We start from the raw sequence: 25,938 nt of genomic DNA, 5'->3' as shown, positions 1-25,938 counted from the left end.
TGATAATAGGAAATTAAAGTAACAGAGATTGTCTTGGCTTTACAGCAGCTCTAGAATAAAGTTATTGTCCAGCTAAAGTTAGTTTTGATTGATTCACTTCCGTTGCAAAGATCATTAGTTATTAACTTAGGGGCCGCTAACACGACACCGTTCTAACAGAAAACCCTTAATGCGCTCCGATCTGCTCGTAGGGCTGTAACAATGTATCGTGTGACAATATTTTGCAATACAAATATGCAACAATACGTATCGTGGATAATGGCAATATGTGTGTTGTTTGTAGTTCACCCAAAATGAAATTAAACTATTATATGCATTGTTGAATATAATGTATAATAATGCAATGGGAGAATATTTGTGGGTCCTGATAATGCCAAATCTCTTATGTTACCAGTAAAAAGTGGCCTACATTATTTGAAATATAATTTGCATTTTTAAAGGGTTAGTTCACCCAAAAATGAAAATTCTGTCAGTAATTACTCACCCTCATGTTGTTCCAATCCCGTAAGCTTTTCGTTCATCTTCGAAACACAAATTAAGATATTTTTGATGAAATCTGAGAGCTGTCTCACTCCTCCATAGGCTTCTATGTAATCAATATCTGCCGGCCCAGAAAATTAGTAAAGACATCGTTAGAATAGTCCAAGTGACTACAGTGGCTCAACCATAAGTTTATCAAGCGACGAGAATACTTTTTGTGCGCAAAACCCCCCCAAAAATGACAACTTTATTCAACTATTCTTGTCGCTTAATCAAAAATATCTTAATTTGTGTTCCGAAGATGAACGAAAGTCTTACGGGGTTGGAACAACATGAGGATGAGTAACTACTGACAGAATTTTCATTTTTGGGTGAACTAACCCTTTAATCAACAGTGCATTTTTTGTTAACCTTTTACCATATGTCTTGGAGTATCGCAATAATATCATATCATATTGTGAGTTCAGTATCTCAATATGTATCAAATCGTGACATGAGGGTATCGTTACACCCCTACTAATTAGTTGTGTTTGCTAAGGCAAGCATCACTTTTACTATTGCTTATACTTGGGAATAGTTATATAGATCCCTCTGTGGGCTCTTTTGAGCTGGTCAGTGTGCAACCACCCCAAAATACCCTTGCAACAGATAAATACCACTCACACTTTCTTCCGAAAACGAATATTGATCATCTAAATGAGTGGTTCTCAACCAGGGCCCTCAGCAAACGTCTATATGAGTCGCGGGATTAATTACAATTATTTAAATTAAAGGAATAGTTCACTAAAATTAAAATACTGTCATCATTTACTCGCCCTCAAGTTGTTTCAAACCTGTATGAGTTTCTTTCTTCTGCTGAACACAAAAAAAGGATATTTTGAAGAATGTCGGTAATCAGACAGTTGATGGACCCCACTGACTTCCATAGTAGGAAATCAATGGGGTCCATCAACTCTTTGTTGATTCTTCAAAATGTCTTCTTTTTGTGTTCAGCAGAAGAAAGAAATTCATACAGAAGAATATTAAGTCGTTGACTTGTTTAGAGTCACAAAAATAATTGTCAATTTAGTATTTTGACACGTTTCTGTTGATAAAACAAGCAGCTTTATCATAATTACAGCAGAACATACAGAGGAAATGTTATAGTTTACATCAGGAGCCTCTGAATATAATGTTGAACAATCGAGGCCTTTAAGACAAAATGGTTGAGAACCACTGATCTAAATGGCGCCTTGCACACTGAAGATCATGTGACCACAAAGCAAATGTAAATGATTCAGTCATTTCTATCACTTCAGTAGTTTTCCTGAATACAGATGGTCTTAGTTTGGACTGGATGTGGTTGACTGTTGTGTTTCCCCAGGTCTGTGTCGTTCGGTGAAGGCCAGTTCAGTGGAGTCTCTGCAGGAGCTCATCACGTCTGACTCGGAGGGCAGTTATATGGAGGTGGGCAGCCCTCGAGACCTGCCGTCCCCCATCTTCCAGGACAAGCCTGATACACAGGTAATAGCACAACCCTTTTCCATCAACTCACAATACTCCATAGTATAGACATTTCATTCTTTAATATAAAAAAAACCTAAATGTTGTTTTCAGTTACACTAATATCAATAATATTATTTATTGGGTAATATTTAACCCAAGATGATTTCCAAAAATAATGATAATTTTTGGTGTAATATAATATTTATAAATTAAGATATTATTAAGATATTACCAATATAAGATATTATTTTTAGTGTAATATATACTGTACTCTATACATATATATATATATATATATATATATATATATATATATATATATATATGTGTATGTATATGTGTATATATATATGTATGTATGGTATGTATGTATATGTGTGTATATATATATATATATATATATATATATATATATATATATATATATATATATAGTTTAACACCATTTAATTTAATACCATTAGTAAAATTTAAAGATGCACTACTACATTCATGTCAGCTACGTCCTTTTAAAGCTTTTTTTGTTGTTGTTGTTTATATTCACTATAGTTCAACATTTTGGGGTTGGAAGTCTTTTATGCTGCATTTATTTGATCAAAAATACAGTAGAATTGTGAGTAATATTGTGAAATATTATTACAGTTTAAAATAACTGTTTTCTGTGTGAATATATTGTAAAATTTAATTTATTCCTTTGAATCAAAGTTGAATTTTCAGCATCATTACTCCAGTCTTCAGTGTCACATGATCTTTCAGAAATCATTCTAATATGATGATATGATGATCAATTATTATCAATGTTGAAAACAGTTGTGCTGTTTTCAGGATTCTTTGATACACAGAAACATTCTAACATTGCTGTCGGACATCTTTTGTAGTTAAAATAGCTGTGAAAGTACCAAAATTTAAGTAATTTTTCTCTGAACATTTTCCCTCCCGCGAGAGCTCTCATATATCATTAGGCTGAGTAAATGATGGCAGAACTTTCATCATTGCGTGAACTCTCCATTTAAGAAAAATTGTCTTTTGTAGGAGGAGAGACGTGGACCAGTGGGACTAAAGACACCTCCTGGCAACCCTGTTTTGAAAAATGGCCCCATTCCCACTAAGTCTTCCACTCCTGAACCCATCCCGACAGTCAAAGCAAGGTGATTTAAATATCCGTCACCGCATGCAGTTGATCTTCTTCATTGGTGTCGCTGTAATTCTGAATGTATGTTCAGTCTCTCCAGACCAGCTCCTGTCCTGGACCTCAGGGCCATCATGGAGATGGAGGCTAACTCACTGACCCTGGGTGCCACAGCCAAAGGTCCCAGCTCGTAAGTCATGGTAGTTCACAGACCAGTTAAAGGAATAATTCCCTTAAAATGAAATCTGTCATCATTTACTCACCCTCAAGTTGTTTCAAACCTGTTTGAATTTCTTTCTTCTGCTGAACCCAAAAGAAGACAGTTGATGATCCTATTGACTTCCATAGTAGGAAACAAAATACAATGGAAGTCAATGGGGTCCATCATATTATGAAATATTATTACAGTTTAAAAGAACTGTTTTCTGTGTGAATATATTGTAAAATTTAATTTATTCCTTTGAATCAAAGTTGAATTTTCAGCATCATTACTCCAGTCTTCAGTGTCACATGATCCTTCAGAAATCATTCTAATATGCTGATTTGATGATCAATTTGGTTACCGACATTCTTCAAAATATATTATTTTGTGTTCAGCAGAAGAAAGAAATTCATAAATGTTTGGAATTTAAGGGGTGAGTAAATGATGACAGAATTTTCATTTTTAAGTGAACTATTCCTTATAGTGTCTCTACTTCATTCATTTTTTTAAATGTCAGATCGAGCAGCAGTAAAGCCGTGGTCACTCCCAGTAAGATGTCTCAGAAGCAGAGGAAGATGATGGCTCTGGCCTCCAGAGAGGGAAGCACGGAGAGCATGTCTGCGAAATCACCACCATCTGTTCCTCCAGTGAAACCTGTTAAGACCTGGTGAGAGCCTGATCACTTTCTGCTTTCCTTATTCCATTATGCCTGACATTACGGTAGGGTGACAGTACGGCCTCTTTGGGATTTCTAAATTCGGCTTTCCTATTGACATGCTCTCTACAGTCCTCAAACATAATATGCCAAGTGAAGTCACCTTTATTTATACAGCACTTTATACAATTACAGATTGTTTCATAGCAGCCTCACAATAATAAACAGGAAAATAACAGATTCAGTGATGCAAACTTCATCAGATATGAAACAAATTCAAATTTTGCTGTAAAGTCAATGTTGCAAATTTGATTTTTTCAGCTCTTCATAAGGCAATAGTGTCATTATTCAATCAATTCAAGTATTGATAGTATTGGTGGAGTTGAATGAGTAATATTACTGAATAATTAAGTGTCTTCTGAACGCTGTACACGTGTTTGCATTGCTTTGATCAATTTCTGATCCCATCATCTCTCGCACACTACAGTTGGTTGAATATGTACAATGCCTGCACACTATTGGTCAAATTGCTTTTCAATCACTGCCCCCTGCAAGTGTAACTGGTGTCAGTAGCAAATGAAGATGCAAACCATTTACAAAGACGCATTATAGTCCAGCAAATCACAAAACATCACCGTGACCCTGTAGAGGATTAAAGCAGAATGAAAGGATGGAAGTTAAACCACATGAACATCTTTTTTCTTCAATATTTTATTAAATTTTAAAAATCTTACTTTATTTCAGCTAACATTTATTTTATTTCAAGTAACAATGTTTTTTGATGGGTTTGGTTTAATTTTTAGGGTGTGTTCACACTTGGCATGTTTGGTTTGATTAAAACAAACTCTGGTGCGATTGTTAGTGCAGTTCATGTGAATAAGTGTGAACGCTGCCATCTAAACCTTGGAGCCACCAGACAAGCGGACCGAGACGCTGAAAAGATGGGTCTCGGTCCTAATGAACTCTGGTGTGGTTCGACTGAAATATGAACGCAAGACGGACGGACATGATATCATAAACATGTGACTCTATAAAGGACAGAATGCTCAAGTACCTGTTTTTTCTCGTCATAGTCTCGATGTTGCCCGTCAGAGTTCAGTACAGGCGTCAGAACCGCGTCTCCTCACAGCAGATCTTGGTTTGTGTGACGGAGGGATTCCTGATGCTGTTGTGACTCCTTTACCCATTTTATAAGCTCTTCACGAGTTCTCAGCGGGTCAGAATAACATCAAATGCAGCCATGCACACACAGTGAGCGCATTTATCCCAGAACACAGTATTGTTCTGTCGCAAAATATAAGTAATCAAAGCCGACCAGGTTGTGAATGTATCCCTATGCCTTTAGGTTCGGTGATAAAATGCTAATGTGAACGCTAAGCGGACCAGGACTAAATGCGTTGTTGTTGTTTTTTGTCCTGGACCAAGCGAACCGAACTACAAGTTTGTGAACTCCCTTAGTAATAAAGTAATAAATCTGATACTAATATATTGTAACATGTTGTATAAATAGCATATTTATAGCTAGATCAGTGATACCTAATGCATTATATAGTGCCTAAACTATTGCTAACAATTTTATCTCGTTTTTTTTTATCATTATGAAGTACAAGACCATCAATTTTAAAAATAAAAGATAGGAACATAAATGCACAATGTGTCACCCTGTATAAGGGGAATTAGTCAAAAGGATTTTGGCAGAGCCATTAACTTTGTGTCATTTGTAAACAGTGATTGTCTAATGATGTTTGTCCTACCGTTGTTGTCAGTTCCTCACTCACCTTGCATCATTGTGTCGTCAGGTCGACAGCAGTTCAGTCCCCGCCCTCTTCCTGTTCCTTCCGGGATCTTTTAGTGGAGGAGGAACAGCGTGGAAAACCCTCTCCAGTTTCCCCAGTGAAGGCCAGCAGTCCAGTGGCCACTGCAGGACCGCCCATGTGTGCCAAAAGAGTGACCTTTAAATGTGCCGAGAGCAGCGACCCGGATAAACCCGCGGGGTGAGGAACATCTCATTCAGTGCACAATATCCATTCACTAAATGATGGATGCGTATGGCACACTAAACAGGAAACAGGTTCGCAAAGTCAGAAGTCCAATGATGCTTTCACACCTGCAGTTTGGTTTGAAACATGGCACGTTTCACATGAAATTGTCAAAGTGAAAGTTGAGTTCAGATTAGTGGTGGGCATAGATGAATTTTTTAAATCTAGATTAATCTCACTGTAATCTTGAAATTAATCTAGATTAAAATGGCTCATTTGAATTCTGACGAAGGCATTCAGAATATGTGTGATACCCAAATAATGACTAAAGGGCACGTGTTTCTTAAATACAAAGTGACATTTAAAAGAACTTGTGAAGAAATGCCAGAGATTTTTTTATTATTATTATTAAAACTAACATAATAAAGTATGAATTTTTTTTTTTTTTTTTTTTTTTTACTTTGAGCAATGATGGAGCTATAATAGACTCTTCTTATGAGCATATAAAACAAAACAGCTCCTTGGAAAAAATGAAATGTAGCCTAATATTGTAGTAGTTATAAACAAAGGTCTATTTTTAGTTCAGATTAACATTTGAGGGCAGCAATTTTATTCATAATGTCAAAATAAAACCAACATAATGTCACTTGAAAGCATTATAGCCTACTATTCCTGCCAAACTTCCATGGTTGCAGTGTTACTACAGTAAATCCATGGTAAATGTTGCAGATCTGTGGACACTGGATAGTTCATTCATGGCACAATGTTAATTCCTGGCTTCCACGCACTGTTTGATCCGTTAATAACGGAGAAATGTGAATGTTTCTCACTAGATCTCGCAGCAATGTTATTACTTAAGTAGCGAATTCAAATGATTTCTTTACTGGATCTCTTAGCGCTGTGTAGTAACAGTGTCGCATGATCACGATCGGCTCGCGCTGCTTTGGTCCAAACTGATAAACAACGGTCCGTCAACCACACAATAACGAGTAGCTCAGTTTCGTTCCGCTTACATTACGTTTGCCATTTGATGTCGGACAATGTTGTGGACCCGCCAGCGTCTCTTACATTATGAGCGCGCTTGCCACGCGCGACCCGCCTACATTTGAAATAACGAAATTTTGGTCGGCAGGAAAAATGGTCCAACGAACCGTTCGGTTTGAAAATGCGTACCGAACACCGAACCGAATTCGGCTAGGTATACATCTGCGCTAAAATATCAAGGTGAAAGTCATCATAGCTTGCTTAGTATAGACCCAGCTCCCAACCCAACTTTGAGAATAGATTAACGGCGATTTTTTTATCGCCCGATAAGAGTCTCACATTAACGCAGCACGTTAACCCTCTGGGGTCTAAGGTGTTTTTGGGGTCCTTGAGATGTTCTGACATGCCCTGATATTTTTGCTTTTTTCAGTTGCTTATAAACATATTAATGGCAAAAAAAAATTACACACTATTTAGCACAAACAGGGCTACCATGAAATGTGAGCAACAAGAATGTACATGTCTGCATTTTTGAGAGAATAATGTTTATGCGTGGTTATTGAAAAAACTAAAAACTAAAGTTTCTGAAATAAGGCCATAAAACACATTCTAAATATGTGCCAATAAGACTTTTGTCTAAAAGATGTCATCGCCTAGTGTTTTTTCTTCAAAATGAAGTGAAAATCACCCTGCCTTATCATTCACATAACACAATACATTGATTTGAATTTTGCAAAGCACTTTCTGTTTGGAAAGGCCATATGCGGAGTGGGCGTCAACGGTCATGTATATGTAGTAGTTCACACCTGAGGAGACAATGGGGCCCGCATACTTAATTAGCCATTCATTCAGGTGAGTCACTGAGCCACAAGAATGCAAGAGCAACAGTTGGAAGCATCTCAATTATTTTTTATTTTTCCTCATATTGTGCTTGCAATTTGGCCTATAATATCCAAGGAAAACATGTCTAGTAATTGTGCAGTTAATTCTCATACTGTATTTTCAGTTTTGGAATATTTATGCTCTCCCCAAATTTGTCAATAATAAAACACAATAAAAGTTATTTAAAGAAAAGGCTTATATTTACCTTTTAATAGTTTGTTTACATCTACCTTGTAAATATATTTTTTTATTAAAAAGGTTACAATTACAACAACAATTCAAGTGTAATCTTTCTTTGTAAAAACTAAAGTATACATTTTATCATACATATTTCAAAGTTAAGGATTTGATTGATTATTTGATAACTTTATTTTTGACAAAACATATTATATTTAACATAAGCAAATATTGGCAAACAAAAGCTTATTTGAGGTGGCAGATATTTTACATTAAAAATGTATAATCTATCCAAAACTAATCAACGAAATGTTGTCTTTCATATGTCTGTAACATAGGTCTTTCATTTTTATTATAAGAAATATAAATGTTAATTTGCATTTTAAATCCAGGAAATTTGTTAATAAAAAAATTATTAAAAGTAAGATACAATTGATACAAAACGAAATTCGTTTTAAAGAAAGGATTTGTACTTTCTGTTTTGAGGTCTCTGTGAAAGTTTGAAAGTCTTTTAGTGATTTTTTTAGAGCGCTCGCGTCCATAATGGAGAACTGTCACGTAGGCTAATATTGTTTTTTCCTCATAAATGCGAACACGAAAAATAAAAGACAAAAGACTTTTAAGTAAAACTTACTCCGAAATTGTGTTCTCGGCGGAAGTCGCTCTTCAAAATGCTGCCGTTCGTCGTCTGAGTTACAATCTTCCTCTGAGGAAAAGGTGTTCTTCCTCGCCGTCCTCATCTGAAGGGCGTCTTTATTACCGGAGAAGCGTGTCATACTCAAAACGCGATGAACTATCAGTAAGTCTGATGAAGAAACTTTTTATGGCATTGATCGGGGGGCGGGTGCGCTGCATACTAGATCATCTAACGATTTACATGTGAATCGCGCCGGGGGCGGGGCGGCCACAGCTGATTATAGAGATAATGAGGCAGAAGGAAAAACGGTACCTCTCCTTGCTTTCAAACGGATTACATGAGTTGAAAACATTTGTTTTTTATATAAATTACTTCATTTAAAAGAGGAGATTTCAAGCTTCATAAAGACATATCTCACGTGCCTGTGTGAGAAGTATTCGCTGAGTTATGATTCATTTTCGGACGCGTTTCAGAATGGACTACACGGACAGAGAGAAGGCAGAACTCGCTTCGTGTTTATTTTTCTTTATTTGGCGAAAAGCACAACACTTTGTTTTTATTGTGAGTGTACACAAAAATAATACACACTTAACAGGATAGATTGATGTATAACACAAGCATATAAGATAAAAATTAATATTTTTATTTTATTATTTTTTTGCACTCATACGGAAAAAAACGAGCCTATCGCGCCGGCGCGATAGCCGACCTCAGGGGGTTAACGCCGATAACGGCCCACCACTAGTTCAGATGCACTAGAACTGAGCGCGAGACTGGTGCGCTCTTGTTTAGGAAGTAAAGAAACCTGTGCTTGCTTTTTAGCTGATGACGTCATCATTAGTTCAACAAAACGCATGTAAGTTATGACAGCAGCAGAAAACCTGCCTTTGTTCGACACACAAACAGCAGACGCAAGCGTTGTTTCACTCAGCTGGGTATAAAAGTATGAAAATAATAAATAAACACAATGGAGCTGCACGACTGATTTTGATAAATCGTGTTCTCATTCCTAAATGACAACGATTCGCCTGTATCTATTAAACCTTTAACAAAATCACAGCGAAACATTCAGATCTGTGTTGGTGCTGACCCAGAGAGAGCAGTTGTCATGTGTAGGTATTAAAGTCGCCATGAAATCAAATTTTACAATTCGTATTTTTATATGTAATATTGTAGTGTTTATTATAAATGATTTATCTGTGCACTTCATTATTTTTTTTAAAATTCATGTGCCTTTATATTCTTTAATCAAATATGTTATCCTTCCCTCCCCCCTCGAAACAACTTCTCTTCCTGTCATGTGATACGGCGCGAGGGCGTGGCATAAACCGTTAGTCTGCTATGAGCGAGAGATGGAGAGGAGGAGCGCTAGAGTAAAACCCTGCCCTCTATTCAATGTTCCCTTTCACTTGGAAATACGTCACAACACTGGAGAAAAGTTGTTTGTAACTGCTGGCGACTTTAAACAGCTTCACAAACACACAGAATTGTTATCTCTGTGTTACAAATATCCATATTATCACAGAACAACTGGGTTAAAAGTTTTTTTTATAGTTTGGGAAATAAACACAGATTTCTTAAAATTCTGAGAAAAAAAACTGACATCAACAAATACATCAACAAATTTCTCATGTGCTTTAATGAAGAGTGTTGCGATCTTGAATGAATGATGTGTGGTTGCACATGGTGTTAGTGTAGTGGTATTTACCCAACCCTAAACGTCACCATAAACTGTTATTGATCGCTTGACATGCTTTACCTTCTAGCTAGGTACATAAGATTAGTCCACACCAGACTCCTTACACCATTTCTTAATGGACATCGATTTTAGCACAAGGATATTGATCATCTGGAATAGAAACGGCACAATTCTCCAAGCACAAAAATAGTTCTGTGCGTTCTGTGTTCACAAGAAGTGCGTTCTGGGATTGCTTTCTCTGTGAAGCTTGTGTGTGAGATTAGGTGTTATTCTGATTCTTGTTCGGTTGTATGTTCCACTAGATGGCGCTGTAATGCTTCTTCATAACGAGGCCTGTGCGTGATCGGTCATGTGACTGAGATGCTGTAGTCAGTGAGGACTGAAGCCACATGTTACAGTACATCTGTTGACACTTACTGGTGTGTTCTGTAGGTGTGATTCTAGGCTGATACTTTTAATTTTCTTTGTGCTGATTTCTCAAAGAAGTAATGGGATGTTCTTGTTCTTGGGTTAGTAAGATTTTTTTTTTTTTCTCCCCACGATTTCAACCGATAGAGAATGTGTTGAAATATTCATCTGGAAATTATTGAAATGGAAACCAGAGTGACCGTGTCTTGGCACTAGTTGCTTTGTCGCGGTTAGTACACTGTGTTTATTATGCAAACCCAGTGTCGTCTGAAGTTCAGATGATTTAGACTGTTATTTAACCCTCCTAATGCATTAAAAAAACAGTATATACCTTCAGTTTGGAGCCGGTGGACCGAAAGCTTATAAAAGTCAAACCATGTTTTATTTAAATCAGTAACTTATCATTAATGAGTGTGCACAAAGGTTTTGCATGTTACCATGTTTTTTCCATGCTATTACTCAATTACCCCCTTTTATTAATAAAAGAAATTGAGAAATTCTTTTTAATTTCAAATTTTTCAAGAATGACAGCAAAAACCAGTGTGATGCAAAACAAGTTATCAATATTTATGAGAAATTGTATTTGAATATATCGTTAGATGACATTTAATATTAGAATTTCCAGTATGAGCTCCATTGACTTCAATGAATTGAATTAAATTCATATGAAACTTATAACTCATGACCGCTAAAAACAGTCTAAATTTATGAAACCTACATATTCTTTTTCTAACAAAACAACACCAATACAACATCAATATTACTCTGAAATGTACTCTCAAACTAAATATATTCATTTTACTTGGATAAACTTTTATTATTTCAACATTAAGACATTTCTTGATTTATTTATGTTTCAGAATTATTGTGTATGATGTGCGTGTCAGTGTAAAAATGCTAAATGTATTTTACAGAAGTAATTTGAGACAAATCTAATGTTAAAAAAACAACAACAAAAAACAGCATAATTTCATGTGTAAAGACACAGTTCAGTTTCAAAACGGATCTGAAAGCAAAAGGTGGAACAATTTAATTTTTCGTTTTATTTTTGTGGAAAAAAATAATAATAAAGAAAAGAAAAAAAAGTGTATTTTGACGGTCTTAAAGGGATAGTTCACCCAAAAATGAAAATGCTGTCATCATTTACTCTCCCTCAAGTTGTTCCAAACCTGTATGACTTTCTTTCTTCTGCTGAACACAAAAGAAGATATTTTAAAGAAGGTTGCTGGTCCCCATTGACATCCATAGTATTTTTTTTCCCTACTATGGAAGTCAATGGGGTCCATCAGACATTTGGTTATCGACCTTTCTTCATAATTGTGTGTTTTTGTGTTCAGCAGAAGAAAGAAAGTCATACAGGTTTGGAACAACTTGAGGGAGAGTAAATGATGACAGAATTTCCATTTTTGGGTAAACTATCCCTTTAACACACTTAAAAAGAAACTATGGAATTTTTAAAGACATTTTATGTACCTCTTCCGGGTAAAAACGGACCCGAATGCAACAGGACGTCCGTCTATGTGTGGTGCACGAGAGATGCTTATCTGTGGTGTTTTCTGGGATGCTCTGCTCTCCAGGACGTCCAGTGTGACGTGTCCTCCTTCATCATGTGTCAGCGCTGATCTGACCTGACCCTGAGCCCGGCGTCTCTCGGTCACATCAGCTGCCCGCTGGGTCTGTGTTTATGAGTCCAGCGCTCGAGCAGAGGTCTGAATATTTATCAGCAGCCCGTCTGTGATTGTAATCTATATTGATAAGGGCACACTTTGTCACAAACACACTCATCCCTGGGGCTCGACGTCACCTGTGTTTACGAGCGCGATGAGAAGGCAGGCAGAAATCAGTGTGTGTCGCTGCTTTCGGGTGGAAAGCGGTTGTTTTACCGTTGGTGTTTTTGTGTTGTGTACAGTGTTGGGTGAGTTACAGATGTAAATAATTACTAGCTACGAAGTACATCTTCAATGGTGACATTACTGTAACAATTACTCTCTGAAAAGAAATGCATTACTTATTACTAGTGCTGTCAAATAAATTAATCGCATTTAACGTAAAAGTAAGTCAAATCAAACATTGTTCTGTAGACGTCGTGGAAGAATGTAAATGAGCAAAAATGTAAAAATAATGAGCATTAAATATTTTATATTAAATTTAAAAATAATAAATTAAAACACAACCAGTGTTGTGTGTAACTCGTTACTAAGTAATTACTTTCCCCTTGAAAAAGTAATGTAAGGGATTACATTTTTCTGTAATTTAATTAGTTACTTCTTTAAATTAAATTTAAATTAATACTGGATAAACTATAGAACAATTCTACACTCACCTAAAGGATTATTAGGAACACCTGTTCAATTTCTCATTAATGCAATTATCTAATCAACCAATCACATGGCAGTTGCTTCAATGCATTTAGGGGTGTGGTCCTGGTCAAGACAATCTCCTGAACTCCAAACTGAATGTCAGAATGGGAAAGAAAGGTGATTTAAGCAATTTTGAGCGTGGCATGGTTGTTGGTGCCAGACGGGCCGGTCTGAGTATTTCACAATCTGTTCACTTACTGGGATTTTCACACACAACCATTTCTAGGGTTTACAAAGAATGGTGTGAAAAGGGAAAAACATCCAGTATGCGGCAGTCCTGTGGGCGAAAATGCCTTGTTGATGCTAGAGGTCAGAGGAGAATGGGCCGACTGATTCAAGCTGATAGAAGAGCAACTTTGACTGAAATAACCACTCGTTACAACCGAGGTATGCAGCAAAGCATTTGTGAAGCCACAACACGCACAACCTTGAGGCGGATGGGCTACAACAGCAGAAGACCCCACCGGGTACCACTCATCTCCACTACAAATAGGAAAAAGAGGCTACAATTTGCACGAGCTCACCAAAATTGGACAGTTGAAGACTGGAAAAATGTTGCCTGGTCTGATGAGTCTCGATTTCTGTTGAGACATTCAGATGGTAGAGTCAGAATTTGGCGTAAACAGAATGAGAACATGGATCCATCATGCCTTGTTACCACTGTGCAGGCTGGTGGTGGTGGTGTAATGGTGTGGGGGATGTTTTCTTGGCACACTTTAGGCCCCTTAGTGCCAGTTGGGCATCGTTTAAATGCCACGGCCTACCTGAGCATTGTTTCTGACCATGTCCATCCCTTTATGACCACCATGTACCCATCCTCTGATGGCTACTTCCAGCAGGATAATGCACCATGTCACAAAGCTCGAATCATTTCAAATTGGTTTCTTGAACATGACAGTGAGTTCACTGTACTAAAATGGCCCCCACAGTCACCAGATCTCAACCCAATAGAGCATCTTTGGGATGTGGTGGAACGGGAGCTTCGTGCCCTGGATGTGCCCCACAAATCTCCATCAACTGCAAGATGCTATCCTATCAATATGGGCCAACATTTCTAAAGAATGCTTTCAGCACCTTGTTGAATCAATGCCACGTAGAATTAAGGCAGTTCTGAAGGCGAAAGGGGGTCAAACACAGTATTAGTATAGTGTTCCTAATAATCCTTTAGGTGAGTGTATATAAAACAGTAGTGGATTTAACATAAACATTTGACATCTAATCATCTAATGTTAAAATGTATGTTCTTAATGTAACCATCTCCCGTAAAAAGCTAGGGAGTAATTTATGCAACTTTATGTATTTGCAAGAATTAAGAGCAGTTTCTTGTCTATCCTTGTATTGTTCAACTGGTTGAGCTTGATATGGGATGTAGGAAGTAAATGGGGCTTTCAAATCGGGATTAAGCACATGTATCATAAAAATGTTTATATAATATGTGTGCGTACATATGTGTGTATATATACAGTGTGTGTGTGTGCGCAATATAAGTGTCAGAGCCGTTGTTGTGACGATCCTGTTTTCTGTCGTTTGCTGAATCATTAAGAAACAGTGGAATAGAAGCAAGTTAAATTCCTCACAATTCACACGCCTGAGTCAGTTGAAGCATTCGAAGCAACTTCGTTATTTCGCTTCGGAGGAAGTTACTCAGCATTGAACCTTGTTCTCTCTTGTGTTTTGTCTTCTTCCCATCAGCCCTTGGGTGCTGAGAGCAGCCGGAAGCCCTCCGTCCACCTCTACGTTTGCCTCCATTGTGGAGGAGGAGAGAAAACAGGAGGCGGCACTGATCCGCAGCCGCGAGAAGCCGCTAGCACTCATACAGGTCACGAGATTCAGCATTATGTGCATGTTAAATAATAATAATAATTTTACATGTACTGCGTTAGATTAAACTGGGAAGGGTCATAGCACTTGCATACTGTTGTCCTCCTGTTAGTTTAATTGCTTTAATTGTTCTCATTTGTAAGTCGCCTTGGATAAAAGCTAAGTTATTAAATGTAAATGTAAATGCATGTGACTTAAAAACAGGAACTTTAACCTGGCAATGACGTTAGTTCAGGTTGTCAAATGGTATAACTGCAAGGAAACAGCGTGATATAAATGGTTCAAAAACCAAGCTACTTCAGACATTTTCTACTTTTAAATGATAATGATTAAGATATGTACACTAAAAAGGAAATATGTACATTTAGCTTTACATCGCTTGGTGTTGTATTTAAATCTCAACTTTGGAAAAAAAATTTCTAAAATTGTAAAACTATGAAAAAGACACTGTTGAGTGACAGTAAAGACTACATTGTTACAAAAATATATCTATTTCAAATAAATGCTGTTCTTTTGAACTTTCTAAAGAGTCCTGAGAAAAATGTATCTCGTTTTCTACATAAATATGAAGCAGCACAACTGTTTTCAACATTGATAATAATAATAAATGTTTGTTGAGCAGCAAATCATCAAATTAGAATGATTTCTGAAGGATCATGTGACACTGAAGACTGGAGTAATGATGCTGGAAATTCAGACTTCTGGCTTTCTGGCTTTCAAAATGTGTTTTACACTAGATTTTTTTTCTAAATAAAAAATATTTTTGTCATTGACCCTTCAACTCCGTTCTTCTCATTTTACTGTAGATTGAAGAACGAGCCATTCAGGACCTGTTACTCCATTACAAGGCCGTTAATAACCCAGAGGAGCTGATCTTGGTGGAAAGAGCTCCACAAGGTCCAATCGCCACCCCCACCTGGAACAAACGCTGAAACTAGCACAGCGTTACCGTAACACCCATCACATCACATCACATCACGCTTAAGTTTCAGGCAGTGTTAAGCTGCATCTCAAGCCGTGTCCTGCTTTCCAATGCACACTTGTTCTCTTAGACTGCTTGCTTTTTCTTTCTGTCTGCTTTTTTTCATTCATTTAGCTGTTTTCTCTTAAGAAAAGACTGGAACGTGAAGTGTAATCTATTGTTCTCAGCTCCGAAGAGTCGCCGCATGTGCCAAAGGATGTTTGTATCTCCTCTTCTTCTTTCTTGATGATCCTGTGGTGCAGTGATCTACATCTCACAGGTGTGTGTGTGTGTGTGTGTGTGTCTTGTGGAGGCTAGGCACACACACATAAAACTCACCCATTGTGACAAGATGAAGAAAATCCAATCAGCCGTGAAAAGCAATAAAGACTTTATTAGGCTGCTCACGAGGTCTGTTTGAAGCCGCTGGTTTAAAAGAAACTTGTGCACGACGAAAGGAGCTGAGATTTACAAATACGCATTTTATATTTTGCTTCCTCGTGCAATCCACATTAATAACATTCTCATTTGGGGCTGGGTGTAATTATAGTTTATTATGTTTAAGTCATTATCACAATATGATTGGCACTATAGTTTAAAAAAAAAGAAAAGATTATTGTTCTTTCTTTGAATACCTCTTAGTCATGTTTGCTTAATGTTAAGAGAAGATATTTGCAGTGGCATGCAATAAAGAGGTGAATGTGAGCATCAGCGATTGTTGTTTTGTCTTCATGCATCTCTAAAGGGAAAGTTCACAGTTCGTCCACATGTTGTGTTCTGTGAAAGCCTCCAGATCTCCATTGGTACTGTAGGTCAAACAGATTGTTACATTTTGCAACCATTACGTATTACATACAATGATACATATCCTTACAATTGTTACATATTAATCTAGGATTGCAGCTTAACATGAAAATATTCACCGTCATTCTAGCATAACTTCTGCACTGTGGCTTGGTCAAGCCTAAGACCATATAATATTATTTAGTACCTCGGTTTTTAAAATTTATTTTATGCTCTGGTTCAGACAATCAAGTTCGCCAAACCCTTAACCTAAAAATTGCTATGAACAATTTTGGCCCTTGATTCATTGACTTCCTTTTCTTTTCTTTAGGGGTCCATGAAACCAAGATGCTGAACCCTATTGTACTTACTGTTTTGTCAATTATTCTTTTTCGGCTCTAAAAGTTCATATATATCCAATGTTGTTTATCCCTGGGACATTTTTTCCATTTAACATTTTCTGAAAAACATACTTTTTCTAAATCTTCCCAGGCCATTGGTTCGATTTGCACCAAACTTGGCACGTATCATCCCAATATCCTCAAGACAAAAAGTTACAAGAATTCTGATCCAATAATGCGTTGGGAAGACATAAGTATATTAAATGGTCTGACATCTTAGATTTTGACTACTCGACCTGAATCTGCTCAATGCAATGTCCAAACTTGATGAGACTTGATACACATTGACAAGGTGTATCAATATCTGCCAATAGGGGGCGCTACAACTGAAAACCTGTCATAACTTAATTTAATGAAAATAATAATAATAATAATAATAATGAACAATAATGAAATTTGATGTGTATTTGAATTTATTGAAAGGATAGCCCCTTGAGATGTAACACCACATTTTCGAGGGGGTCGCAATAACACATACAAACTACAATACAAAATACAACACATTTAAAGCAAACAAATAAATAACAAAAGAAAAAAAAAAATCTCCCAGCTACAGTCTCCAACTGTATTAGACAAACAGGAGCATGCACACACAAGAGGACATACTTTTTAGTGCAAACATGAAAATCAAAATGTACATGCACCCTGAGAGATGGCAGAAATAAAAAAAAAGAAAGAAATCAAATGAACAGGATGATAAGCGTTGGTATAAAAGCCTTGATTTAAAAACATGAGCAGGTTGTTTTCAGATGAGAAAATAGATTAGCCCTATACGGACGGAAAGATGTAATTGATCTGAGACGAGGAGGGAGACTGTTCCAGTCCGATCGAGCTTTGTCCTGGAATGACCTGCAGTAAAAATTCTCGGGACACAGAGAAACGGATGCTGCGTGTGTCGAAAGGGATATGAGGATGTAAATGGAGCCAAAAGCTGTTTTAAATAAGAAGGGCCATTAAAATGAACGCATTTGAAAAGAAACTGGAACCAGTGGTATTGCCTTCGGGATTTTGGTTGGAGCCAATTTCATACAATGGTGTGTTCTCAAAACAATACAGAAAGAATTGTGAATGACATTTAGAGGTTTTAAATTGGTATCTGAAGTGTTTTGGTAAATAATATCCGCATAGTCAATAATAGGAAGAATTAATTGGGAGATTAATATTTTGAGCGATAAAGGGAAAACAAGCAACCATACGATTCTTTTGAAAATAAAATCAATGTGAGGCTAAAGGACAGTTCAGGGTCAAGCCAAAGACCAAGACATTTAAATAGATCAACTTTAGTGAGGGGTGACCCGTCATCAAAACTAATATTTAAATCAAAGGAATGCGAACAAACGCATCTTTTGATAAACATCATACTGCAAGACAGAAGTTTGTTTTTGTAAAACCAATCCAGTAATGAGTAAAATTCTGACTGCAGAGAGGACTGAATGTATGAAATATCAGAGTGGGAAGAGTAAATAACAGTGTCATCTGCATAAAGATGAATGAAAGATTGTGAGCAAGTTTTTGGGAAGGCACAGAAGAGCAGAGGACCCAGTGTTGAGCCTTGAGGAACACCATTATCAACAACCAAATAAACAGAATTAGAGCCTTGAAAAGAAACATATTGGCGTCTGTAATGGAGATAGGAATTAAACCAGAGGAGAGAGTTTATATCAAAGCCTATAGAGTGCAGTTTATCAAGTAGAAGGTAATGGTCCACCATGACGAATGCTTTAGAGAGATCAATGAAGACTGCACTGGTAAGTTGGCCTTTATCGAAGGAAGTAAACAAATCATTGGTGGATTTCATTAAGGCCTTAGTGGTGGAAAAGTTGGGTCTAAAACCTGACTGAGATGGAGATGAAATATTAAACCGATTAATGTATTTTAATATTTGATTGAAAATTAGTTTCTCGGAAACCTTCGCAACAGTGCAAATAATAGAAATTGGATGGTAGTTGTTCAGATCAGATGGGTCACCGCTTTTAAAAAGAGGGGTAGCACATTCAGCACATTTCCATATGGAAGGTATTGAGCAAGTGGACAGAGACAAATGAAATAGGTCGGTAAGAGGAAACATTATCTTGTTTTGCATAACTTTCCTACATGAGGCTGTGCCCTATATTTGATGAGAATCGCCCACTAGGTGGCACTATAATAAGCTAATTTATGTTTTTGTTAATAACTGAAAATGTGATGGCTAGAATAAAAATTAATCTTTCAGTGATCCATTTCAATTGTATCGCCTAATCATCCACATGAGCCAATGCTATATATATATATATATATATATATATATATATATATATATATATATATATATATATATATATATATATATATATATATATATATATATATATATATATATGAGTTCAGATGCAAAAGCCTCTAAGTGCCATCTGAAATTTTCTTCTACAATGATAATTTTTATCAAGCTCGTATGTTTAAGTTCAGTAATTTCACTTAAATGACAATGCAAATTATCTATTTTCATTGTCATTTAAGTGAAATTACTGAACATAAATATACGAGCTTGCAAAAAATGATCATTCTAGAAGAAAATTTCAGATGGCACTTAGAGGCTTTTGCATCTGAACACACACACACACACACTAAATGGCTATAATTACAGTGAAGGTGTAAAAGGTTTCCGATATATTACGATGTGGGATTTTGTCCGGACAGTATAAGTTAGGGGCCAGATTTACAGCTCCAACACAAATCATTTGGCGTTAAAAAACTGTCAGGATTTACTAAAGACACACAGTGAAAAATTAGCGCTGAAAAGGCCAGGGACAGGGATATTTTTGCGGCTGACCTTATTACACATGCATTTGTAGGAGTTTCCCTTTCAGGTGCAACATTCATGGGAGGAGGGTATGAATCACGCAAGGTGATTTCTGGTATTTGCACCATTATTTACCGAACAAAAGATGCACCAGACGCTTAATTTGAGCTGCTCTTGGTAGATTGTGTTGGTCATTATGGAAATGATCCTCTGTGTTCTTTAATTTGCATGTTGTAAGTAGATCATGTGCACAACTTTCCACTCCCATCGGCACTTTTGTGGAATCGCGCTCTTTTGCGCCGATTTGCCCTGTTTAGTTATTCTGGCCCAAAGTGTGTGCGATCGGTCTGCGCAGCGCCGCTTCAAGCCGAACACACCCAATGATCGGTTCAGCTCATATGAAAATGAGCTATTAAAGGACCTCTTGTCCACCTCATCCTGTTTTAGCAGACCGCTGTTGACTCAATGTTTTTACAGTCATCGGGGTCAGAGAACAGCGTGTCTCCAGTGACGTTACTTCAGTGATGTCACCTCTCTTTCATTTGTCAAATTTGCACTCATGCAATCATCTCAAGCCCGTCCTAATGAATTTGATGTTTGGTGTGATTTGATTTAGGAGACAGTCCTTTTCTTACGAGCAAACCTCTCTCTTTGCATATGTTACATTCATCAGAGAATTAAAAAGCAGCCGTTAACAGAGTGCATCAGATGACCCTCCATAAATAAGAGCATGATGGTTAAGGGTCCTAATGTGCAGTAATGACTGCGACGCTTCAGTTCAAGCATCTGCCAGACATGCAGTGAGAGGAATGATAATCACTTACTTGACTGAATTAGTCAGAGAGGAGATATGATGCTCAGGAGATTGGGAAGAAGTATGCAAAGCTGTTTCAAAAGCTGCCACATGTCTTAATACAGTGTTTTAATATAATTAACAACGCTTAAAACAGCTTTTGTGGTTTTTATGACCATATACATCAATGCACTTTACAGTTCAGTATGCTTGTTTAAATATAGAAATCAATACTTTTACTCAGCATGGATGCATTAACCCTCTGGCTCAAAAAAAAAAAAAAAAAAGGATGTTTTTTTTTTCCAGTGATATAATTGTACTATATTTTAGTTCGATAATGTTTTTTATTTAAAATTTTGTATTTTTAGAGGATTTTATGGTACTTAATTATTTTTATGCAGTAGTTAATCTATTTATTCACTTTTTGGGCATGGAACTGAAACGGTCTTAAACGGTCATAAATCTTGAATGCTGTGGAGATAAGACTTAAGTTTAGTCTCTTTTTAAAGACAACACTTTTTAAAGACAACAAATTATTGCTGAAGTGAAACAAGTTTAAAAAAGTGAACTTAAAAAGTTAAAAATAATTAGAATTAAAAGATTTCTTTTTCAAATAAGTTATTTTATAAGTTAAAAAAAAAAGTATTGTGGAAAAGAATGTATCATGGTTTCCTCAAAAAATATTAAGCAACACAACTGTTTTCAACATTGATAATAATCAGAAATGTTTCTTGAGCATCAAATCATCATGTTAGAGTGATTTCTGAAGGATCATGTGACACTGAAGACTGGAGTAATGATGCTGAAAATTCAGCTTTAATCACATTGAATAAAGTAAAGTTTAAAATATATTAAAATAGATAACAGCTATTTTAAATTGTGCTAATATTTCACAATATTACTGTTTTACTGATGAAATAAATGCAGCTTTGGTGAGCAGAAGAGACTTCTTTTGAAGACATTTAAAAATTTTACCGACCCCAAACTTTTAAACAGTAATTTAAATAAAAAATAAAAAAAACAATTACACTAGAATTGGTAAAGGATTTCTAATTTACTTTTGTATTACAATGAATTAAATTTCACTTCAATAGATTGTCAAAACCATGACCTGTGTGTGTTGGATACAGAACAAAATCAGCATTTTAAGAGCGATACAGACACTTGACATGTTTAAGACAAGCTGCTTTTCATGCTGTTCATGTTACATCACAAAATGATTAATCCATCATATCTAATAGTTTATAGCTGTGTAATGTTTCTCATTAGCCTGATGCCTGGCAACCACATCCACTCTGAACGTGGCTCATCCAATCACGGAACTGTGTTGCAAACGAATTATGTCATGATTACAGTTCAATGGACAATTTGTTGAAAATCCAGGCTGTGCTGCATCAACAAACTCTGGTTATGGAAAATCCTGCAGGATGATTTAAATGACTTACTCTGGTAGTTGTTTTAAAGGAAGAAACATCTGATATGGAGCTCCACAAAGAGAAATACACCAGAAACCCATGCCATCATCAACAAAAACGCTATTTGCTCTGTGTACTTTATGAAAGCATTACAGTCTTGGATAAGCAAATGGAAACTAAACATTTAGATCTCCTAATCCTCTTAAGTGTTGAATTGATTTTTCATATGTTCCTATCATAGAAACTTGTAGTCAGTTCTGCTGAACACAGAAGAAGATATGGTAACACTTTAGAATACTGTTCCTTCATTAATGAATAACTACACAGGAACAAATGAGTAATGCATTAGTAACACTCTAGTAACTACTATTAACTAACAAGAAACTCTGGTTAACGAATTAGTAAGTACTAGCGCTCAGTCAGATGTGGTAGTTCACTATTAGCTAATCAATAACTACTATTTTTCATACCTCACTGAAGACTATAAGAACTACTATATAGAGGTTAATAAATAAATATTAATAAATAAATACATATTATAAATATTTATAATGCACAATGTTTAATATAAGGTAATGGTAACCCACTAGTAATGACTCAAGTGTTACTACATCATTCTAAAGGAACTACTAATAATTTGGATCAGTATTCTAAAGTGAAGATCATGATAACTACCTAATATTGACTGAAGTCGTTGTAAGCTTTAAAGGCTTTTGTAAGGTTTTTGATAGTAATGACTCAAGTGTTATACATCTTTCTAAAGGAACTACTAATTATTTGGATCAGTATTCTAAAGTGAAGATCATGGGAACACACTAGTAATGACTAAAGTGTTACCAAATCCATTGGAAGGAATTGCTATTCAAAATCTTACAAAAATCTCAAAAGCTTACAATGACTTCAGTCAATATTAGGTCGTTATCATGTTTTTCACTTTAGAATACTGATCCAAATAATTAGTAGTTCCTTTAGAATGATGTAGTAACACTTGAGTCATTACTAGTGGGTTACCATTACCTTTTATTATAAATTATGCATTATTCATGTTAATTATGAACCTGTAGATAGTAGTTCTCTGGGAGGTATGAAAAAAATAGTAGTTCTTGATTAGCTAATAGTGAACTACTACATTCATCTGAGCGCTATTACTTACTAATTCGTTTATCAGAGTTTCTTGTTAGTTAATAGTAGTTACTAGAATGTTAATAATTCGTTACTCGTTTGTTCCTGTGTAATTATTCATTAATGAAGGAACAGTATTCTAAAGTGTTACCGAAGATATTTTGAAGAATGTCGGAAACCAAACAGTTGATGGACCCCATTGACTTCCATAGTATTTTTTTTTTCTCCATACTATGGAAGTCAATGGGGTTCACTAACTGTTTAGTTTGCAACATTCTTCAAAATATCTTCTTTTGTGTTCAGCAGAAGAAAGAAACTCATACCGGTTTGGAACAACTTGAGGGTGAGAAAATTATGACAGAATTTTCATTTTTAAGTGAACTATTCCTCTACATGACTGCATTTATTTGACTCATGTCAGCAATCGCACATCACTTTTCCCCTCTGACACTAGTTACTCTTTATTTTCGAAGAGAAGAACAAGAGAAGTCGATATGAAGAGCGACTCTTGTTCTGTCAGAGTGACTTGTTTCTGACTCTTGTTTCTGAGCTCATGGAGCATCAGTGTGGATTAGCAGATTCTTGTTAGTGAACTACTCTGAATAATTACGGCTACGAGTGCAGTGTATTCTGAGCGTGCCCATAACGTGCTTACCTTTTCAGTGACATCACTGATCTCCCACGCCGCTGAGCTCATGGGGGTTTCGCCACGTGCCTCTCGGGATCTCAGATCGGATTCATTACACGTAACGTTAGGCAGGTTAGTGTTAGAAAGAGACTTCTGAGAAAATAAGCATGTGTTGCTGGGCCAGGATTGGCCTTTTCCCCTGCAGGCCCTGAGAATATTATTGACAGCCTTCCCTAGTTTTAAAATACTGGATAAAATATTACACGTTATCCCCCTGTTGGTTTCACAGACAAGGCTTAAACTAGAGTCCCAGACTAAAATTTAGCTGTTTTAACTGATAGCAACTTGCACTGATAGCCTATATCTTAAAATATATCTTAATTGTTTTGTCTCAAGATGCACATCAGTAATGTATTTCATAGGGCATGTTTATAAAAGCTACTTAAATGCTTTAATTGAACTAAGGCCTAATCCTGGCTTAATCTGAGCCTTGTCTGTGAAACCGGACCTATATTTTAAAGATGAAAATCATCAGTAATTATAATTATGTAAAGTATAAAGGGGTTAATTCTAAATAATTTAATTACAATACATTTTAAATACATGTTAAAAGTGATAATGTGAAAAGTGGCTTTATCCAATCAAACTAAAACTTGCTTTCTTGAGAATGTTGTTTTAATTGGTCATCAGTTTAGAGGTTTTTCGTGTCCTTAGTATCATGTTTCATTCTGTTTAGTTTAGTGTCTTAATTAGTCAAATTCCTTTAACTAATAGAAACTCAAAAATGAAAATTTCCTGATTATTCACTCACCTCGAGGCCTTCCAAGATGTTTATGACTGACTTTCTTCAGCTGAAGTGTTTCCCAACTTTTGAGAGTTTTGTAGGAAAACACTTCAGGATTTGTCTCTAATGCAAGTGAATGATGCTCAATGTAAACCATATTTTATGCACCAAAATCAATATTTTGGGAGCTTTAAAGTGCTGATGAAAAAGGGTAATCTCAAGCGAAATGATCAGTCATTTTCTAATTAAAAAATGTATATACTTTAAATGCTCGCCTTGGTCCAGCTCTGCGATAGAGTTCACGACCTCTCGTGTGACATATGCAAGTTGGGAAGGTCCTTTAATTCACTTAAAGGCACACTATGCAAGATTTGTACCTTAATATAACAGCTTCGAAATCATTTCATATGGTAAACGAACTCGTAGTAGGGCGAATCATCCCGATAGCAAAGCAGGGGGGGACGCCGCTGGCAAAACCAGCAATGCAGGTTTGAGAGGTGGCGCCACGACAAATCTCGCGAGAATCATGACTTGCTTTACGGCACAATGTCACATACATCAACAACATATGAAGCAGCCTCTGTGGAAGACACTAGCACGCATTTCAGACGTGAATCATGGCAGAGTCGACGAAGAGTGCAGAGACGGCTCTGCGTGAGTGGTATTTACTACAGTAACGTTAAATACAAGTACTCGTTTGAGAAAAACGGAAACTGCATAGTGTGCCTTTAATTCCATCATTTATTCCATTATTTCCGTACTGTTATTTTTGGCACACAGTGAATGTCTCACGTATAGTTGACTAAAGGGATCGTTCACCCAAAAATGAAAATTAGCCCATGATTTACTCACCCTGAAGCCATCCTAGGTGTATATGACTTTCTTCTTTCAGACGAATACAATCAGAGTTGTATTAAAAAATGTCCTGGCTCTTCCAAGCTTTATAATGACAGTGTATGTCTTTGGAAGTCCATCAAAGGGCATCCATTTATGATTTAAGTGCTCGACAATGACGTTGTGCGTCAAGTTCAAGTGTTACTCTTTTGGTCTAAGTCGACTTGCGTAGGCCGTCTGTCGGAAGCTAGATATTTTAGTCGATAAAGTTTTAAATATGGATATTTTTCTTACACAAATGCATCACTTCACTTCCGGAAGGCCTTTATTAACCCCCGGAGAGCCGTGACGAGCACTTAAATCATTAATGGATGCGCTTTGATGGACTTCCAAAGACATACAGCCATTCTGAAGCTTGGAAGAGCCAGGACATTTTTTAATATAACTCCGATTGTATTCGTCTGAAAGAAGAAAGTCATATACTAGGATGGCTTCAGGGTGAGTGAATCATGGGCTAATTTTCAATTTTGCGTGAACTAT

The 25,938-nt window shown here is 36.4% G+C and overlaps 2 protein-coding genes across 2 annotated transcripts in view; both read left to right on the top strand.

Annotated features, from left to right (window-relative positions):
- Window positions 1–16,570, top strand: part of ibtk (inhibitor of Bruton agammaglobulinemia tyrosine kinase) — a 43,858-nt gene extending 27,288 nt beyond the window's left edge. The window contains exons 23-29 of the mRNA XM_079895662.1: window positions 1,844–1,983; window positions 2,998–3,113; window positions 3,189–3,284; window positions 3,814–3,963; window positions 5,751–5,945; window positions 14,770–14,896; window positions 15,705–16,570. Coding sequence (XP_079751788.1) covers window positions 1,844–1,983; window positions 2,998–3,113; window positions 3,189–3,284; window positions 3,814–3,963; window positions 5,751–5,945; window positions 14,770–14,896; window positions 15,705–15,830 — 950 coding nt within the window. The 3' untranslated portion in view covers window positions 15,831–16,570. The remainder of the gene's footprint in view (window positions 1–1,843; window positions 1,984–2,997; window positions 3,114–3,188; window positions 3,285–3,813; window positions 3,964–5,750; window positions 5,946–14,769; window positions 14,897–15,704) is intronic.
- Window positions 1–25,938, top strand: part of ube3d (ubiquitin protein ligase E3D) — a 255,586-nt gene that overhangs the window by 125,039 nt on the left and 104,609 nt on the right. The window lies entirely within an intron of this gene.

The sequence above is a fragment of the Squalius cephalus genome (genome assembly GCF_949319135.1).
Source record: "Squalius cephalus genome assembly, chromosome: 15".
NCBI lineage: Eukaryota > Metazoa > Chordata > Actinopteri > Cypriniformes > Leuciscidae > Squalius > Squalius cephalus.
The sequence above is the reverse complement of the archived record's forward strand: the minus strand, read 5'-3'. Positions and strand labels throughout refer to the sequence as shown.